We start from the raw sequence: 15,051 nt of genomic DNA, 5'->3' as shown, positions 1-15,051 counted from the left end.
GCTTGCCAGACAGACTAGTCACATGACAGTCTCATACACGGCCAATTACTACTCTTCCTGCCCTCGCCGTTTCCAACACAAATACAAAAGTGTGGAGATGTTTTGAAGACCTCTTGTATGTTTCCCTATTTTTTCCACCTCTGGACTTTTGTGGCTATATTCAGAAAGAGAACTGTAGGGGGGAAGGGGTGCAGAGGATGTCTAGAGGAGTTGGAAAGCCCTCTATAGTTCAGGAAACATGAAGCTTCTTTGTTTTTTTTTTGTTAGATGGTTTGCTTGGTTAAAGCAAAAGCTTAGTGTTTTTTTTTGTTTTTTTTTACTCAGCACCAGGGATGGTATTTACCCCAGATACCACAGTAGCTTTGATCTTCTGCTCATATTAACCCCCACAGCACTGGGGGGCATGGGATGGAAAATTTCACGGAACAGAGCAGCCACCTGCACATGGGACACTCACCATTCATGGAAGTACTGTCCCTGGTGCTGATTTTAAAAATGAATGACTCACTGAATTTCAGTTTCTAACTGCTTATAAAGCAGACCACGTGCTGCCTCTAATAGTGCATTCTATTAGTAGTTAATGCTAAAATAATCACATGCAAAAAAGGGGGCATAATTATTTAAGTATGTCTAGAGTAACTAAATGTCTAACTAAAACCTTGGAACCAGGCAAGGGATGCGAATAGGAGACAATAGTTGATATTATTTGTCTACTCTAGGCTTATGTTAGAGCATCTGGAAATAAAATAAATCATATTTAACTTGGATACATTTCAACTTTCACTAAGAGGTGTTTGGTGCTAGTAGTGGGAATATACAGCATTATTAGTGGCAGCAGGATACTATGGAGTCCACCAATGCCAAGAACATTGGATGAATCCTATCTTGGTCCAAAGGAGGGCACATTTATCCTACATATAAGAAGCAGACTTTAATAACAACATAATTGTTGTATGCTTGAAGGATAATCTACAAGTTAAATTGTCTACTATAACTTACATTATGTATCTTTAATTTCAGAGGCTGGTTGAAGCAGCAGAGGAGGCACATTTGAAGCATGAGTTTGATGCCGATCTACAGGTAAGTCACTTTATAACTTTATTTCTGTTACAGAAAATTGTATCTTTATTTGAAGGGAAGGTTCTAGCAACAAAAAAAAAAATCCATTGTACTGGGATGGTCAGAGATAGAAGAATCTAGTGTTCCAGAAAGCTGAAAGAGCCTGTGCAGCTAATACGTTTTTTACTTCCCAGGCATTAAAAACTTAAGTTCTGAAAGACAAGTGCTATTGGTGATTACTTTGATTAACCTTCATCGTTTTGTTTTTTTTCATTTACAGTTACAGTTTTATATCAATATGCAACTATAGCCACGGGCCTTATCTGCCAAATTGATTTCACATTTAAGCAAACATGTGCTTTGCTCATTTGGGTTTGCTTTATTTCCATCACTCCTACCAGGCACATAATTACCGTTTCTTCGCTCCTCCACCCTTCTGTTCAGTGCCAGAAGCTAAATGAGATGCCCAGTACTTGTGTGAAGGGAGGAACATGTGACTCACTCCACATGAGTGCATTTTTTCAATTCGGACATGTTAGGCTGGCCATAGATAGATTAAAATTTGCCCAGCTGAACCTGCCGAATTTTGATCCATCTTTTGCCATTCCTGCTCAACAGAAGTCAGTCTAGTGATTGACTTCTCTAAAACAGTTGCGTAGTTAGTCTGGTTGAAATATTACACAAATGTATCCTGTTCAACCAGTTCTATTATACAATATTAATTTGATCAGCATCTGCAGCCAATAAGCTGTAGAGTTAATCAGTGTATTCTGACAGGGGAGGAGTCCCCATTGTCAGAATAAAATAGCACAACGGGAAGGATTCCTCTATCTACCTCACTTGTGTGGATCTGTTTGTTTTTCTTCGATCAGCCCAGCGGCTGATTGAAAAACAAACAATCCATATATGGCCAGCCTTACACAGTGAATCCATAGCCCTTGTAAGGTATGACTTCGGGGGTTTTCTTTGATTCTGGTGGCTGCCTTAGCCCTTTGTATGGACACTTTCATTAAACAGGTAGGTGGCCATTGGCAGAGCCAGAAATTGGCAAGACCCAGAAACAAGATAAAATTTAATTAGAGAGGGACACAGAAAGGCTTTTCTGGTGAAGAAAATGAAGTGGATTTACTAAAAGCACTTTGCTGCAGTTGCACTCATTTTCCTTAGTAAATGTACATGTGGTGAATCTTTATATTATAAAGAATACCCAATCGGATGCAAGTATAAGAAATGCATTTTTGCTGGCACAGAAAACAGCAGAGATTTACCACATTTACTAAGCTCCCGGGGAAAATGAGTGCAACTGCACTTGCAGAGTGAACAGTCTATATGCCTTTAGTAAATCCATTTCATGTTGTGGTGTCTTTAGGCAGGATTTTAGTTTTAAAAGTTAATGGCCTGAAGGTGGTAAAGCAAGATAAAGCCAAATAAAGTCAAAATAAAATAGTCAACACAAATTGTAAGTTTAACCTGTACTCTCTAACTTTGGTGCCTTGGACATATGCAAAAATAGTAAACATGGCCTTGGTATTGACTGAGGCTGAATGGACAACGCTTATGTTAAGTTTAGCACAGGCTAAATGCACTTGAGTTGATTTGTATTTTGTTAATGTGTTGCAGTGCTTTGTGACTATTTTGTTTCCTTTACAACTGGAGCCCAATGCTATTCTTGTTTTCTTAGTTCATGTTACTCTGAGTTTATTTTTTCAAATAACAATTTATTAAGTTTTCGTGGTCGCAGAACAAAAGTAGTAGTGCAGGCATACAGCAATGGTAACATGGCTTCCAAAACACAGGAGGCCCAACATAAGTGGGCAGTGCAGAAAAGTACAGTACCGGGAAATACAGCGGGATCAGACCAACCGGCCCAGGATGCACAGCAGGACGGAAGACACCAAAAGTCAGTTATCCGTGCTGGAGTCCGAAAGGCCACCCGGGGTCTGCTGCGTAACTTACATGCCAAACTTAAAACAAAATAAGGACCATCAGTAGTGCGAACGAGAAGAGTGGAGGAGAAAAGAGGAGAGAGAAGGAAGGAAAGAGGGAAAGACAGAGAAAAAGAAATAGAGTGCCAACGGTCCACTTCACCATGTCCACACCGGTACACCATCAATCCTCCAGCAGCCGCCACCTCCCCCAGACCAGGTCATGCTCTTCCAGCCTGTCCCTCACCCTGGCAGTCATCTTCTCCATGAGCTCGACGTCCTTGATCCTGGAGTAAAGGGCCTCCCTAGACGGGGGCAGTGGATTCTTCCAGTTAAGGGCTATCAGGCAGCGGGCCGCTGTCAGGATATGCCGCAGGAGCTTCCGGCTCGGCTTAGACAGAGCGGGTTGGGACAGGCCCATCAAGAAAAATTTGGGGGAGTGGGGTACAGGAACGTCGAATAGACGCTGGAGCAGCTCACGGGTCGTAAGCCAGTATGGGGCAATCAGGGGACAGGCCCAGTAGATATGGAACAGGGAGCCCCGCTCCCTCAGACACCGCCAGCAGCGATCCGAGGTAGAGGGGTATATCCTGTGGAGAATATCCGGGGTCTGGTACCAGAAGAAAAGAATTTTGTAGAAATTCTCCTTGTACAATGTACACAGAGAGGATTTGGCTGCCTGGCGCCACACCGCCTGCCAGGTCTCAAGGGGGAGCTCCTCACCCAATTCCCCCTCCCAGCGTTTCATGTAGGAGTGCTTCCCCTTCGTTTGAAAGTGGTATGCGTTGAGGACGCGGTATATGTCTGAGATCAACCCTCTGCGATCCCGTCCTGCCAGGATTATCTGCTCAAAGGGAGAGGGTGGGGAGAACCGTAAGTGAGGGGCCCTAGATTGTGCAAAGTGCCTAATTTGTAGGTAGCTGTAGAACGTCTGACGGGGGAGGTCATGCTTAGCCTGAAGCTCCGAGAAGGACAACAGCCGTCGTGTTCTGGGGTCCACTAGGTGCCCTAAGTGGAACAGGTCACGCGAGGCCCAAGGCCAGGACATCTGGTGGGTCAAGCTGGTCGGTATAGTCGGGTTATAGAGGAAGGAGGTCAGTAGGGAGAACTCCGAGTGGAGGCTGTGGTCGCGGGAGAGCTTCCGCCAGAGGAGACGAAGCTGGGCCATCGGCCCCAGTAGTCGACCCGAATCTATATCAGTCTTCGCCCCCCATAAGAAGCTGTTCGGATGTATAGGAGCTAGCCAGATCTTTTCAATCTCCGACCACCTATTATAAGACTTCTGCGGAAACCAGGAAGCTATGGCCCGCAGCTGAGTGGCCTGGTAGTAGCGGACTAGGTCAGGGAACGCCAAACCGCCGTCAGAGCGCGAGGCCGTCAGGACAGAGCTCGGGACCCGGTGTTTTCTGTAGTTCCATACGAATTTCAACAGGTCCTTCTGGAGCGCGCGTAACTGTGCGTACGGGACTGGGATCGGCAATGTCTGGAACAGATACAGGAGCTTGGGGAGGATCAACATTTTAATAGACGTGATCCGTCCTATGAGCGATATGTGGTGGGCCTTCCATTTACGTAGTAAATCCCTAATCGCCCGAAAGAGGGGGGGGGAAATTAGCCTGATACAGGGAGTGGAATGATGGTGTAAGGAGGACCCCCAGATATTTAAGGGAAGAGCTTTCCCATTTGTACGGGAAAGCGGAACGTAGGCGGGTCGTCTCTGACGCCCCCATGTTTAGGGGGAGGGCCACCGATTTGGACGGGTTAATTTTGTAGCCGGAGAGTTCCCCATAGCGGTCCAGCTCAGAGTGGAGGTTGGGGAGTGAGACTCTGAGTTTAAATGCAGCATGTTACCTTTTCAAACAGCACAATGCTTTGCAAATTGGGCCTATTGACTCATTCAATTTCAGCTTATCATTGCTTTGGGCCTATGTTTATCATTACAGGCACTTATACAGTATAGCACTGTCAATTTACACAGTACTTTACACATATATTGTACATTTACATCAGCCCCTGTCCTTAAAGGTTGGGTTCACTTTAAAAAAATAATAATAAATGCACTTTTTTCAACTTTAAAAAATGTGCCTTTATTTTTATTTTTTATTTTTTGGAGCCTCTAAAGCATTGTCTCCTGGTCTCCTGCAGATATGTTAGAGTATCTGTGTGCCGTACATCCCGTATGGGCAAGCAGATACACTGACAGTGAGGAATCAATGAACTACCACGACATTCCACAGCAGACATCCCAACCTGCAAAAACGAATTTCAGGGAGGTGGCAAAACTCATTTCTGGTATTTCTCCGCGCCCCCCGCCCACCAATTTAACACAACTAGAGGATGATCAAATGAAATGGAATCAACATACAGAGGTTTACTCCTTCCGAGAGATATTAAAAGAACACTCTAACCACCCTGACCACTTCAGTAATTTGAAGTGGTCATGGTAGTAGGAGTCAGTATGTGCAGTGTTTCTGCTTGAAACAGGTGGGGGGGGGGGGGCTGAGAGAGAGAAAAGTGGGGCTACGAGAGAGGGAGGGGCTGAGAGAGGGGGGCTGAAAGAGAGGAAGGGGCTTATAGAGGGGGCTGAGAGAGATGGGGGCTGAGAGAGAGGGGGTTTAGAGAGAGGATGGTGGACAGAGAGGGGGGCTGAGAGAAAAGAAAAGTGGGGCTGAGAGAGAGGGAGGGGCTTATAGGGGGACTGAGAGAGGGGGGTGACTGACAGAGAGGTGGGTCTGAGAGAGAGAATGATTAAGGGGCTCGGAGAGAGGGTAGTGGACAGAGAGGGGGGCTGTGAGAGAGAGGGTGGGCTGAGAGATTGAGAGGGCAGGCTGAGAGAGAGAGAGGGTGGGCTGAGAGAGAGAGATGGTGGGGGAGTGAGAGAGGGGGCTGACAGAGAGGGTGGCTGAGAGAGAGAGAGGGAGGGGGGCTGAGAGAGAGGGGGCTGAGAGAGAGAGATAGGGGGTGAGAGAGAGGGAGGCTGAGAGAGGGTGGTTGAGAGAGAGAGGGTGGTTGAGAGAGAGAGCAGATTTAGAGAGAGGGGGCTCACAGAGGGGGCTGAGAAGGAGATAGAGGGGATGTTGAGTGTGAGGGGGCTGAGAGAGGGAGGGTTGAGGGGGGCTGAGAGAGGAGAGGGCAGAGAGAGGGGGGTTGAGAGAGGGGGTTTGAGAGAGAGAGGGCTAAAAGAGAGGAGGGTTGAGAGGAGGGTTAAGAGAGCGAGGGCTGAGAGAGAGGGGGGTTGAGGAGGGCTGGAGAGAGGGGAGTGCTAAAAGAAGGGAGGGCTGGGAGAGGGAAGGGAGAGGGGGGCTGAGAGAGAAAGAGAGAGAGGGGGAGATGAGAAAGACCCCTAGCCCTGCCCCTATCTGCAGTCCCTCCTCTGTCCCATTGTACCAGAGTCTGCCTGCAGATCTGCGGCCTGCAGGCCTGTGTGTGTTTGATGATGATGATGGTACGGTACCTCCCATTTCATGCCAGTCTGTGAAAAAATACTATAGGGAAAACGAGATATCAGCAAAAACACTTAGTGGCATGAACAGTGGATATCTCAGTATGATGTGTTTAAAAAAGGGAGAGGGGGGTGCCATCATCCTCAATGAATATAGATCTTAGAAAAGGATGTGTGGGGACTTTAGGACTTTAAAGGCACCAAGTGTATAATCGAAAATGTAAAAGGTAGTTTTTATATAAATGTATTCAAAAACGGACAAAACATACATCACAAAGTTAAAAACTTGACACAGTTTTTTGCATCTATATACATGGGTCTACATCAGCATTTTACATCACACTTGAGTATTGAATATAATACAATCCTGAATATCTATATGTAATGGCTATCTATCAACCAAGTACAAAGTACAAAAATGCGTAGCATGTATAGTCACTATGGTGATGAACTGGTGTAGCGTCCCAAAGGAATGCCCGACATGTTTCGCGTTAAAGAACGCTTCTTCTGGGGCGCAATAGAAACATTCCCAAAACTCTCTGAAGATGGCGCTGATGGTTCTCAAGATTGTGTCAAAGTAGTTAGATATTTCATATGCACAGTACAGATTTGGTAGATTGCGCCCAGGGAGCCAAGGAGATGCAAACAATATATATATACAAATATCTTTCTCTGCAGCGGCTAGATCCATGCAAACTGGGTATCTTGTATTATAGCATGGCAAGTGCTGTCCGCCGCACAGAGATGGTATACCCAGAGTCTGGAAGATCTAAGAACTAAGAACCACTCCCTGTACTGGTTTCACAGGGAGGGGGAGTTGGATCAGGCAGAGGCTGCAGCGTTGGTAACATGTTCCCAAAGGTGAACTTTTCCTTTAAGGTGCCTACAACCTAAGGTCCCTAACTCACCAATCAACCTAGTGTTGCTGGGCAGAAGTGCTAACTACTTAGGAACAGTGCTGCCCACAGCAATGCAGTCCAACACATGAATGAATGGACCCTAATTGGTGAGTTTGCCAGCAAAGTAATGCAGTTCTTCTCTGTGACTAAGCTGGTTGACCTGCAAAATAGAAGAGGAGCCTAGTGAGGTTGTATGTACTATTTTGAACAATAAAGTTTATTGAACTCTGACTTGGCCTGATTGATATTGTGACATAGTAATGCAGTTAGAGTATGTCCACTGTCATAAGCAGATAACAGATTGACAATCACTTTTCCTTGTCAATGCTCTGGCTGCTGTAAAGTGACAGGTTGAACTTGGCTAAGTGGTAGCTCTTTGTCTTGGCGCTTGGTGATCTGTATGAGAGCTGCATGCCACTTTCCCCCCAAGCTGTTAGCATTTAATTTTTCTCCATCACATAGAGTTAATTCACTCTGAGCTCATTTTCTTCCTTTTGTTTTTCTGCCATTTAAATATTCTCTAACGCTCTGCCTGAAGGCTCTTTTTCCTGATGAACTTGTAGAAAACTATTATTATAAGTCAGTGTTTATCTTTGGACAGTTCACATGCGCTTTGCTTAAACACTTATCCCTTTCTGCTTTCGACCTAGTTGAATTTTGTGCCATTTACATATATTTATTATCAATCATTTCCGCAGGAGACTGTTTTCTAACTAAATGGCAATTTTACAAGAATAGGGAAAAGAAACTATTAGTCGAATGTGTGAACATGTTTTGAATATTTCACGGATTGAGGAAAGATTTGTAAATTGTATTTATTTTTTAGCCTTGGCATGCACAATTCAGACCTTGGATCCTGTTTTATGCTGGATTGCATACAACGTTATGTCAAGTCTCTGTTTATGGACTTATAAAAAATTCAACTGGATTTTGAAGGTTGTCCCTGGCTAAGGGCTCATGTACACAGGGCGGTTGAAAACCTTTTCTGAACGCTGGAAACTTGACAGCTGGAAACAGATAGCGAAAAACATCCATTTTACAGCTTTTACATACAGGTCTATGTAAGTTTACCAGCAGTTATGAGCGTTTGATGTTAGAAGCGTTTTTTTAAAGATAACCCAGGAGACCCTCCCCAATGCCTATAATGCATGAAAAACAAGTAAATTGTTAACTATGTAGCCAAGTCCCCGGCCACTCCAGGCCTAATGGTGACCTCCAGAGTTAGGGACAGCTGACATCCTTCTATATAGAGTGGAATACGAGGCATGTTGGGTGTAGTGCAAGGTAGATTCATAGGTGCCAAACACTTCTTCAATGCAAAGACATTTATTGTCTCTTAAACAGAACTGTGAGAGAGAGGTTTTAGGGCCAGGACACCCTTTTAGTAGTTGCATTGTTAATTGGTAGACTCCGAGACTTCTATAAGTAGACAGCCATGCAGGGAAAGGCACCCAGCTGCACACCACATCTGCATGTGTAGACACGCTGTCTCCTATGGCAACACTCTCCGTTCCTCACAAAACTCACAATGAATTCTTTCACTTCCTCTACAATCTCTTATTGTAGATCTTCACTCAACTGAGCCCCCAGTCTCTCTAACTAGACATGCTGTTCCACTTCCACTGGTACCCCTGAGCTCTTCAACCTTCTTGCTCAGTATCTTCCTCAAGCACCGCCCCCACATCCCTGCTGGGTCCCTAGCGTGGCATCCAAGATACTTCTTAAGCATCACCCCACTGGCCTGCTTGGTCCCTGGCTTGACACACAAGGCTGCTATGCAAGTGTCACCTCCACTGCCTGGGTCCCTGGTTTGACTCCTGCTGAAGATTCTGAAAATTCTTCACCGGTTGGTGAGAATACTGCTCTGGTACTTGCTTCAGCTACTCACAGTGGTCCCTGGTAACAAGGTGGATAGTCCCTAATTGGTGACAGCTTCCCCTCTACCTCTAACCAGGACAGGTTCTCCGGCCGGTAGAACTGTCACTTCTAGTTGGACTGCAAGCCGCAGTCCCAACCCTATGCTGCTCTCTCTTTCTTCTGGATAGGCTCTCAGACAGCCTAGAAGCCAGATGTCCCTAGGACAGGCCTCAGGCTCTGGCCTAGCAGCCCAGGCAATACAACACACGTCCACCCAGACAGCCGTCCAGGTGGTACAAAACCTCGATCACCTGACCTCACCCAAATAAATAGACTCCCCAGCAAGCCAAAGGACCCAAGAAGATCCCTGCACATTGGCTGAGATACCCATCTATTCCTAATCTGTCCGTGCAATGCCCTTGTCTTATCTAATACCACCAGATACCCGGCCATCTAGTGACAGAAGAGAGAAGTTCAGCAATCCTAGAATTAGGGTGGAATCAACTGATCTCCTATCAATTGGCCAAGGCAACTACACCTGGCAGGTAAATTTACTAGCAACCCTGCCTAAACATCAGGGTGCTACATCTATTTCAGCAATTCTGTGAGAGCAGCATTGTGCTTGTAGATAGCTGTCTAATTGTTTGTGTTTTCACTATGGATCTCATCATGAGCATGTGTGAGGAAATGCTCCTAATGTTGCTGTTGCTGAGGCTTGGAAGTTGTAGAAAATTGCGTGAGAGGACCAGAGTTCTTCGCTACTGAACTCATCCATTTATGCAGGCAGCAGCATGTGGTGGAAGTTGTGTTTTTTCCAACATTTTTAAAAATTATCAGAAAAAATTTCCCTATCAACACAGTTTACCGCGATTACACACGGTTACAAGCATTTGGCGTTTGAATTTTTTTTTATACATTTTAGCTGTCAGTGTGGCAATCCCGCTGACAGCTGAAAGTACCAAGCCTGAAAGTATCCGTTTCAGGTATTGTTGCATTTGCATGAGTACAGATACTCATGCAAATGCTTAGTATCGGCACCAATACGGTATCAGTGCAACCCTACTTTCTTCCTGTACTGTATCTGTGGTGGAGCAGCGTTACCAACCTTGGTTGCTCACCTGATTTTAACTGCAAACACCTCCCCTCTCCTCATTTTTATTACATAGCAAAGAGGGGTTGTATAGTTCAAAGTAGATAGCTGGGGAAATTGATAACATTGAGAATTTAGTTTAGTACACAGTCAGTTACAAGGACATTGGATTTCTATCAGGATCAATAGATATCACTATGAGCTGGAAAAAAAGGAAACAAATGTGGCCACCACATCAGGAAAGCCGCAGTATATTACATTTTTGTTCTAGAGTTTACATGTTTTATCATCTGCTCAAGTAACATACTGTATATTTGTATACAGCCTATTGCAGTATTCTCTGTTCTATGTTTTCGGAGACTCCTTAAAAATCAGTGCTCTTGTTTTTTCACTTGTCTGACCTATTTGTTAGTTTGTAGTGGGAATTGTTCTTTTCCCCCTGGAGTGCTATAAGCTGCAATATCTTTGCATAGCCTTTTGTTGTTTATTGTTACTACGGTCCATTAACACTGATCAATTGGTAATCTTCATCTCAGCGACCCCTCTGCAACCTTGTGTGAGATTGTTGTTCTTCATCAAAAATCTCATAGAGCCCTTGGCTTCAAGTAAAGTAATGACGGCGATGATTTCGTACTACGGCCCCATTCAGGATGGATCAATGTTGCCATCTGTAAGGAATTGGTAAAGGTCTGTGCACATTTCTCAGTTGTACATGTAAACAATAGCTTTTGTAGTTGTAAAGTCCTCCTGAGATTAGTTGATCCTGGTAATAACCGATAGCAGAATTGTACTAAAATAAATGTGGTTTCATATATACATGAAACAAAAAGGTGTATAGTCTGTAAAACATCTTTTTAAATATAATTTTTGTAATGATCCATGATGATAATACATTTCCTAACCAAACAAAATAAAATCAGTCAATGGTGAAATCCATATTTTAACTGATGTAGATATTCAAGGTAATATTTTTATAAACAATATGGGAAGGTCTCCCCCAGTGGGGTTTTTCTGTAGCAAAAATACAATTTGTTAGAGAAGTAGTTAAAAATAATTCTTTATTGAAAAATGGCAACGTAACATGGCCGCGTTTAAAATATAAGCTCTGGTTGGGTGATGTTACACCATTTAAAATTCTACAAAAATATGCGAACATACAATAGTACACAAAATGATATCAAAATACCCAATATGCAAATTGCCAACACGTTTCGACCTGTGTGATTAAAGTCAATATTTTTATAAATGTATAAATCTTACGTATAACTGCTTTTATAAACTTATAAATCTCATGTGTAACTACTACCTACAACCCTTCTTAAAGCAATCCTATCATTGAAAAAAAAAACAAATAAGCAAAAGCTCATAAATAAAGAAATAGAGTGTTTCCACTTTATTATTATTATTATTATTATTATTATTATTATTATTATTATTATTAGAAGTGGTAAGTCAAAAATGGCAAATTCCATTAATTCCTACAGAAGTTTTTGGATTGTTTTAGGATTTCTTATACTTGGGTATACTTGGGTGGATTTCTACAATAATATACTTTCTTATACTTTTCATGACTAGGAAGCAATGTAATTACAGGGAACCTTCTATAATAAAAATGTTTAAACTGCTACAGCAAACTTGGTTTATAACCGCTTCCCAACTGCCTCACGCAGATATACTGCGGCAGAAGGACATGTACAGGCAAAATCTCATACATGTACGTTGCCCTTTAAGAGGCGGCTTGCGGGCGCGTGCCGGGAGCTTCGTGAGTGTGATCGCGGGTCCCGCAGACTCGATGTACGCAGGGATACCCGCAATCGTTTCACAGAGAGGAAGAATGGGGAAATGCTAATGTAAGCAAGCATTTCCCCTTTCTGCCTAGTGACACTGTCACTTATCACAACTTCCTGTAATCCGGAGTGGTGATCAGTGTTGTGTCACACGTAGCCCCTCCTCCCCAGTTAGAATCCCTCCCTAGGACACACTTAACCCCTACAACGCCACCTAGTGGTTGACCCCTTCATTGCCAGTCACATTTACACAGTAATCAATGCATTTTTAATTGCACTGATCGCTGTATAAATTTGAATGGTCCCAAAATCGAGCCAAAGGTGCCTGATCTGTCCGCCATAATGTTGCAGTCACAATAAAAATCTCTGATCACCGCCATTACTAATAAAAAAAAATTATTAATAAAAATGCCATAAAACTATCCCCTATTTTGTAAACGCTATAGCTTTTGCGCAAACCAATCAATAAACGGTTATTGCAAATTTTTTACCAAAAATATGTAGAAGAATATGTATCGGCCTAAACTGAGGAAAAAAAATAATAATTATATATATTTTTGGGGGATATTTGTTATAGCACAATGTAAAAAATAATGCGTTTTTTTCAAAATTTTCGCAATTTTTTTGTTTATAGTGCAACAAAATAAAAAGCACAGAGGTGATCAAATACCACCAAAAGAAAACTCTAAAAAAGAACGTCAATTTTGTTTGGGAGCCACGTTGCGTGACAATTGTCAGTTAAAGCGACGCAGTGCTGAATCGCAAAAAGTGCTCTGGTCTTTGGCTAGCCAAATGGTCCGGGGCTTACATGGTTAAAGATGGAAGCTCCTAGACTTGTGCACAACGGAAAATTTCATTTAGTTTCAGTTCGTTGTCATTCGTAAAATACATCATTTCGTTCTGTTATATTCGTTATGTTATGCTAATACGTTTTCGGATAATTCGTTATTATTCGCAGTGTCGAATTCATTCGTTCGTATTCATTGAAATTCGCTATTTATGTATGTATAGACATTCGTGATAATGATTCGTAGTTTGGAAAGTCATTTGTTTATTGAATCTTTTAACAGACACAATGACAACGTCTCTTCTCCTCGGCTCAAATACGATACAACACCCTTCTAACTCAGTTCTCAGGAATGCACTTTACCAGTAATCCATCCTCCGGCACAAAATTAATTAGCTGATTGGACTATAAGATTTACTTTGAGCTGACCTTTTGCTTCATTAGATCTTTAAAGAATTACCGAATCATGTTGAATTCATTCGAAATTCATTAGTTATATTTCTTTCGTATTCGTTGTTATTCATTATTTTTTTATTCAGACATTCGGATGCATCCGAATGTCCGAAAGATGCGAAATTTGGCCGAATTTAGATTCGTTACGAAACGAATTGCACAAGCCTAGAAGCTCCAGGGTCATCATCTTTATCCTACCTTCACTACTTAAAGTGGAACTAAACCTACCAACTTAAAGTGAAACTAAAAGGTAAAAATACATATTTTAGTTTTAATGGTCTAATGCCCACAAAGTGCCTAGCCAGTGGCAGCATTCTTTCTGGCTTCTTCTGGGTGGCAGTCTTCAGACATTTTGATTGACCAGCACAGAATGACATTGCTCATATGTATGCTCAGGAGTGCAGTCATCCCAGCACACAGAATGCAAACTGAGCAGTGCATGTACAGCTTTGTGTATATTCTACAGACTATTGTGAAATCTTCAGCAATAAACTCCTTGGCTGTTCATAATTGTTTTATTTTTAAACTTTAGTTCTACTTTGAGATACTACTTTGGAAAAATATATAATGGACTTTGTAGGAACTGAGATACACAATTTCACCTTGCTGGGTGGTTCATGGAGCGGTGAATGCGCTAGGCGGAAGTTTTACAGTGACCCCATGCAGCTATTCAAGCACTGCAGCCATTAAGTGATCGTGTGCACGCCCACACGATCACACGATCACATGCACGGACTGACGTAATGGCACGTCAATTTGCGCAGCTGAGCCACCTTGCCGCAGTATATCTGCAATGGCCAGTCAGCAAGTAGTTAAAGAGGAACTGTAGTCCACTCACATAATTTGTAATAAAAACATCTTTGTCATTCTGAAGCTTCCCTCCAACCACTTTGCATATTTTTTTTATATACTGTGTACTGTGATTCTGTACTTGCTAATTATGCTGCAGAAATCTCCCTCCACTAAGTCTGGCTACAGCCATTTTAACTGTGGGCAGCTAAAGCTGCTGCCTACTCGTTTCCTGGATTTACAAACACACAAAGGCACACCTCCAGCTCTGCAGCTTTCATTGGCCCTCTTATTACTCATGAGCCTCCTTTCTTAGTAAACTCTCACGAGAGTGAGAGAGAGAGCTATGCATGATGTCATAAACCTAGGCTAATGACCAGACAAGAAATAGGAAGTGGGCTGTATAAGGTATTTACTGGCAGAAAAATATGTTTTAGTATCCAAAGTTAAAACAACAAGGGTAGAAGATTTAATAGATGGAAAGTTGAAAAAATGATGGAAGGCTTTAATGAGACACCGAACCAGATTGAAGTGAATTAGTTAGGAAAAGAGTCATCAGCAGATTTAAGCAAGGAGGGAACAAGAGCTTGGAAAAACATTTAACAATTACTTTTTCAGTTGCCCTATAGCTGGACATATTGGGGTTACGTGATCAGATCAGTGGCTACAGGTTCCATACTCACTGTTCCATTTTAACTTGATGGTATGACTCAGAAGTCCTTTGCCCCTAATCACCTCTTTAGTTAGATTGCCCTCACAGTGAGAAGAAAGGTACTGTGAAAATCTATCATTGGGTCAAACAAGGGGCTGCCAGCTGACTAGAAGGCAGCCCCTTACTTGGTCTACCAGTAGATTCTCACTATACTTTTCTCCTCATTGCTTTGGTCAATTTCGGAGTCTTCTGCCCAACCGTTAAGAATATTTTGCGACCTCAGTTGCCCAGTACAGTTTCCCATCGATAAT

General features: G+C 42.9%; 1 protein-coding gene across 2 annotated transcripts in view; it reads left to right on the top strand.

Moving 5' to 3' along the window:
• Nucleotides 1-15,051, top strand: part of CACNA2D3 (calcium voltage-gated channel auxiliary subunit alpha2delta 3) — a 1,440,485-nt gene that overhangs the window by 504,982 nt on the left and 920,452 nt on the right. For both annotated transcript variants that reach the window (XM_077452052.1, XM_077452053.1), the window contains exon 4: nucleotides 1,021-1,080. In XM_077452052.1, coding sequence (XP_077308178.1) covers nucleotides 1,021-1,080 — 60 coding nt within the window. The remainder of the gene's footprint in view (nucleotides 1-1,020; nucleotides 1,081-15,051) is intronic.

The sequence above is a fragment of the Lithobates pipiens genome, unplaced genomic scaffold (genome assembly GCF_037356315.1).
Source record: "Lithobates pipiens isolate NorthernLeopardFrog02 unplaced genomic scaffold, aLitPip1_a1.2 Scaffold_23, whole genome shotgun sequence".
Classification (NCBI taxonomy): Eukaryota; Metazoa; Chordata; class Amphibia; order Anura; family Ranidae; genus Lithobates; species Lithobates pipiens.
Note: the sequence above shows the minus strand (reverse complement) of the source record. Positions and strands in the feature narration are given on the sequence as shown.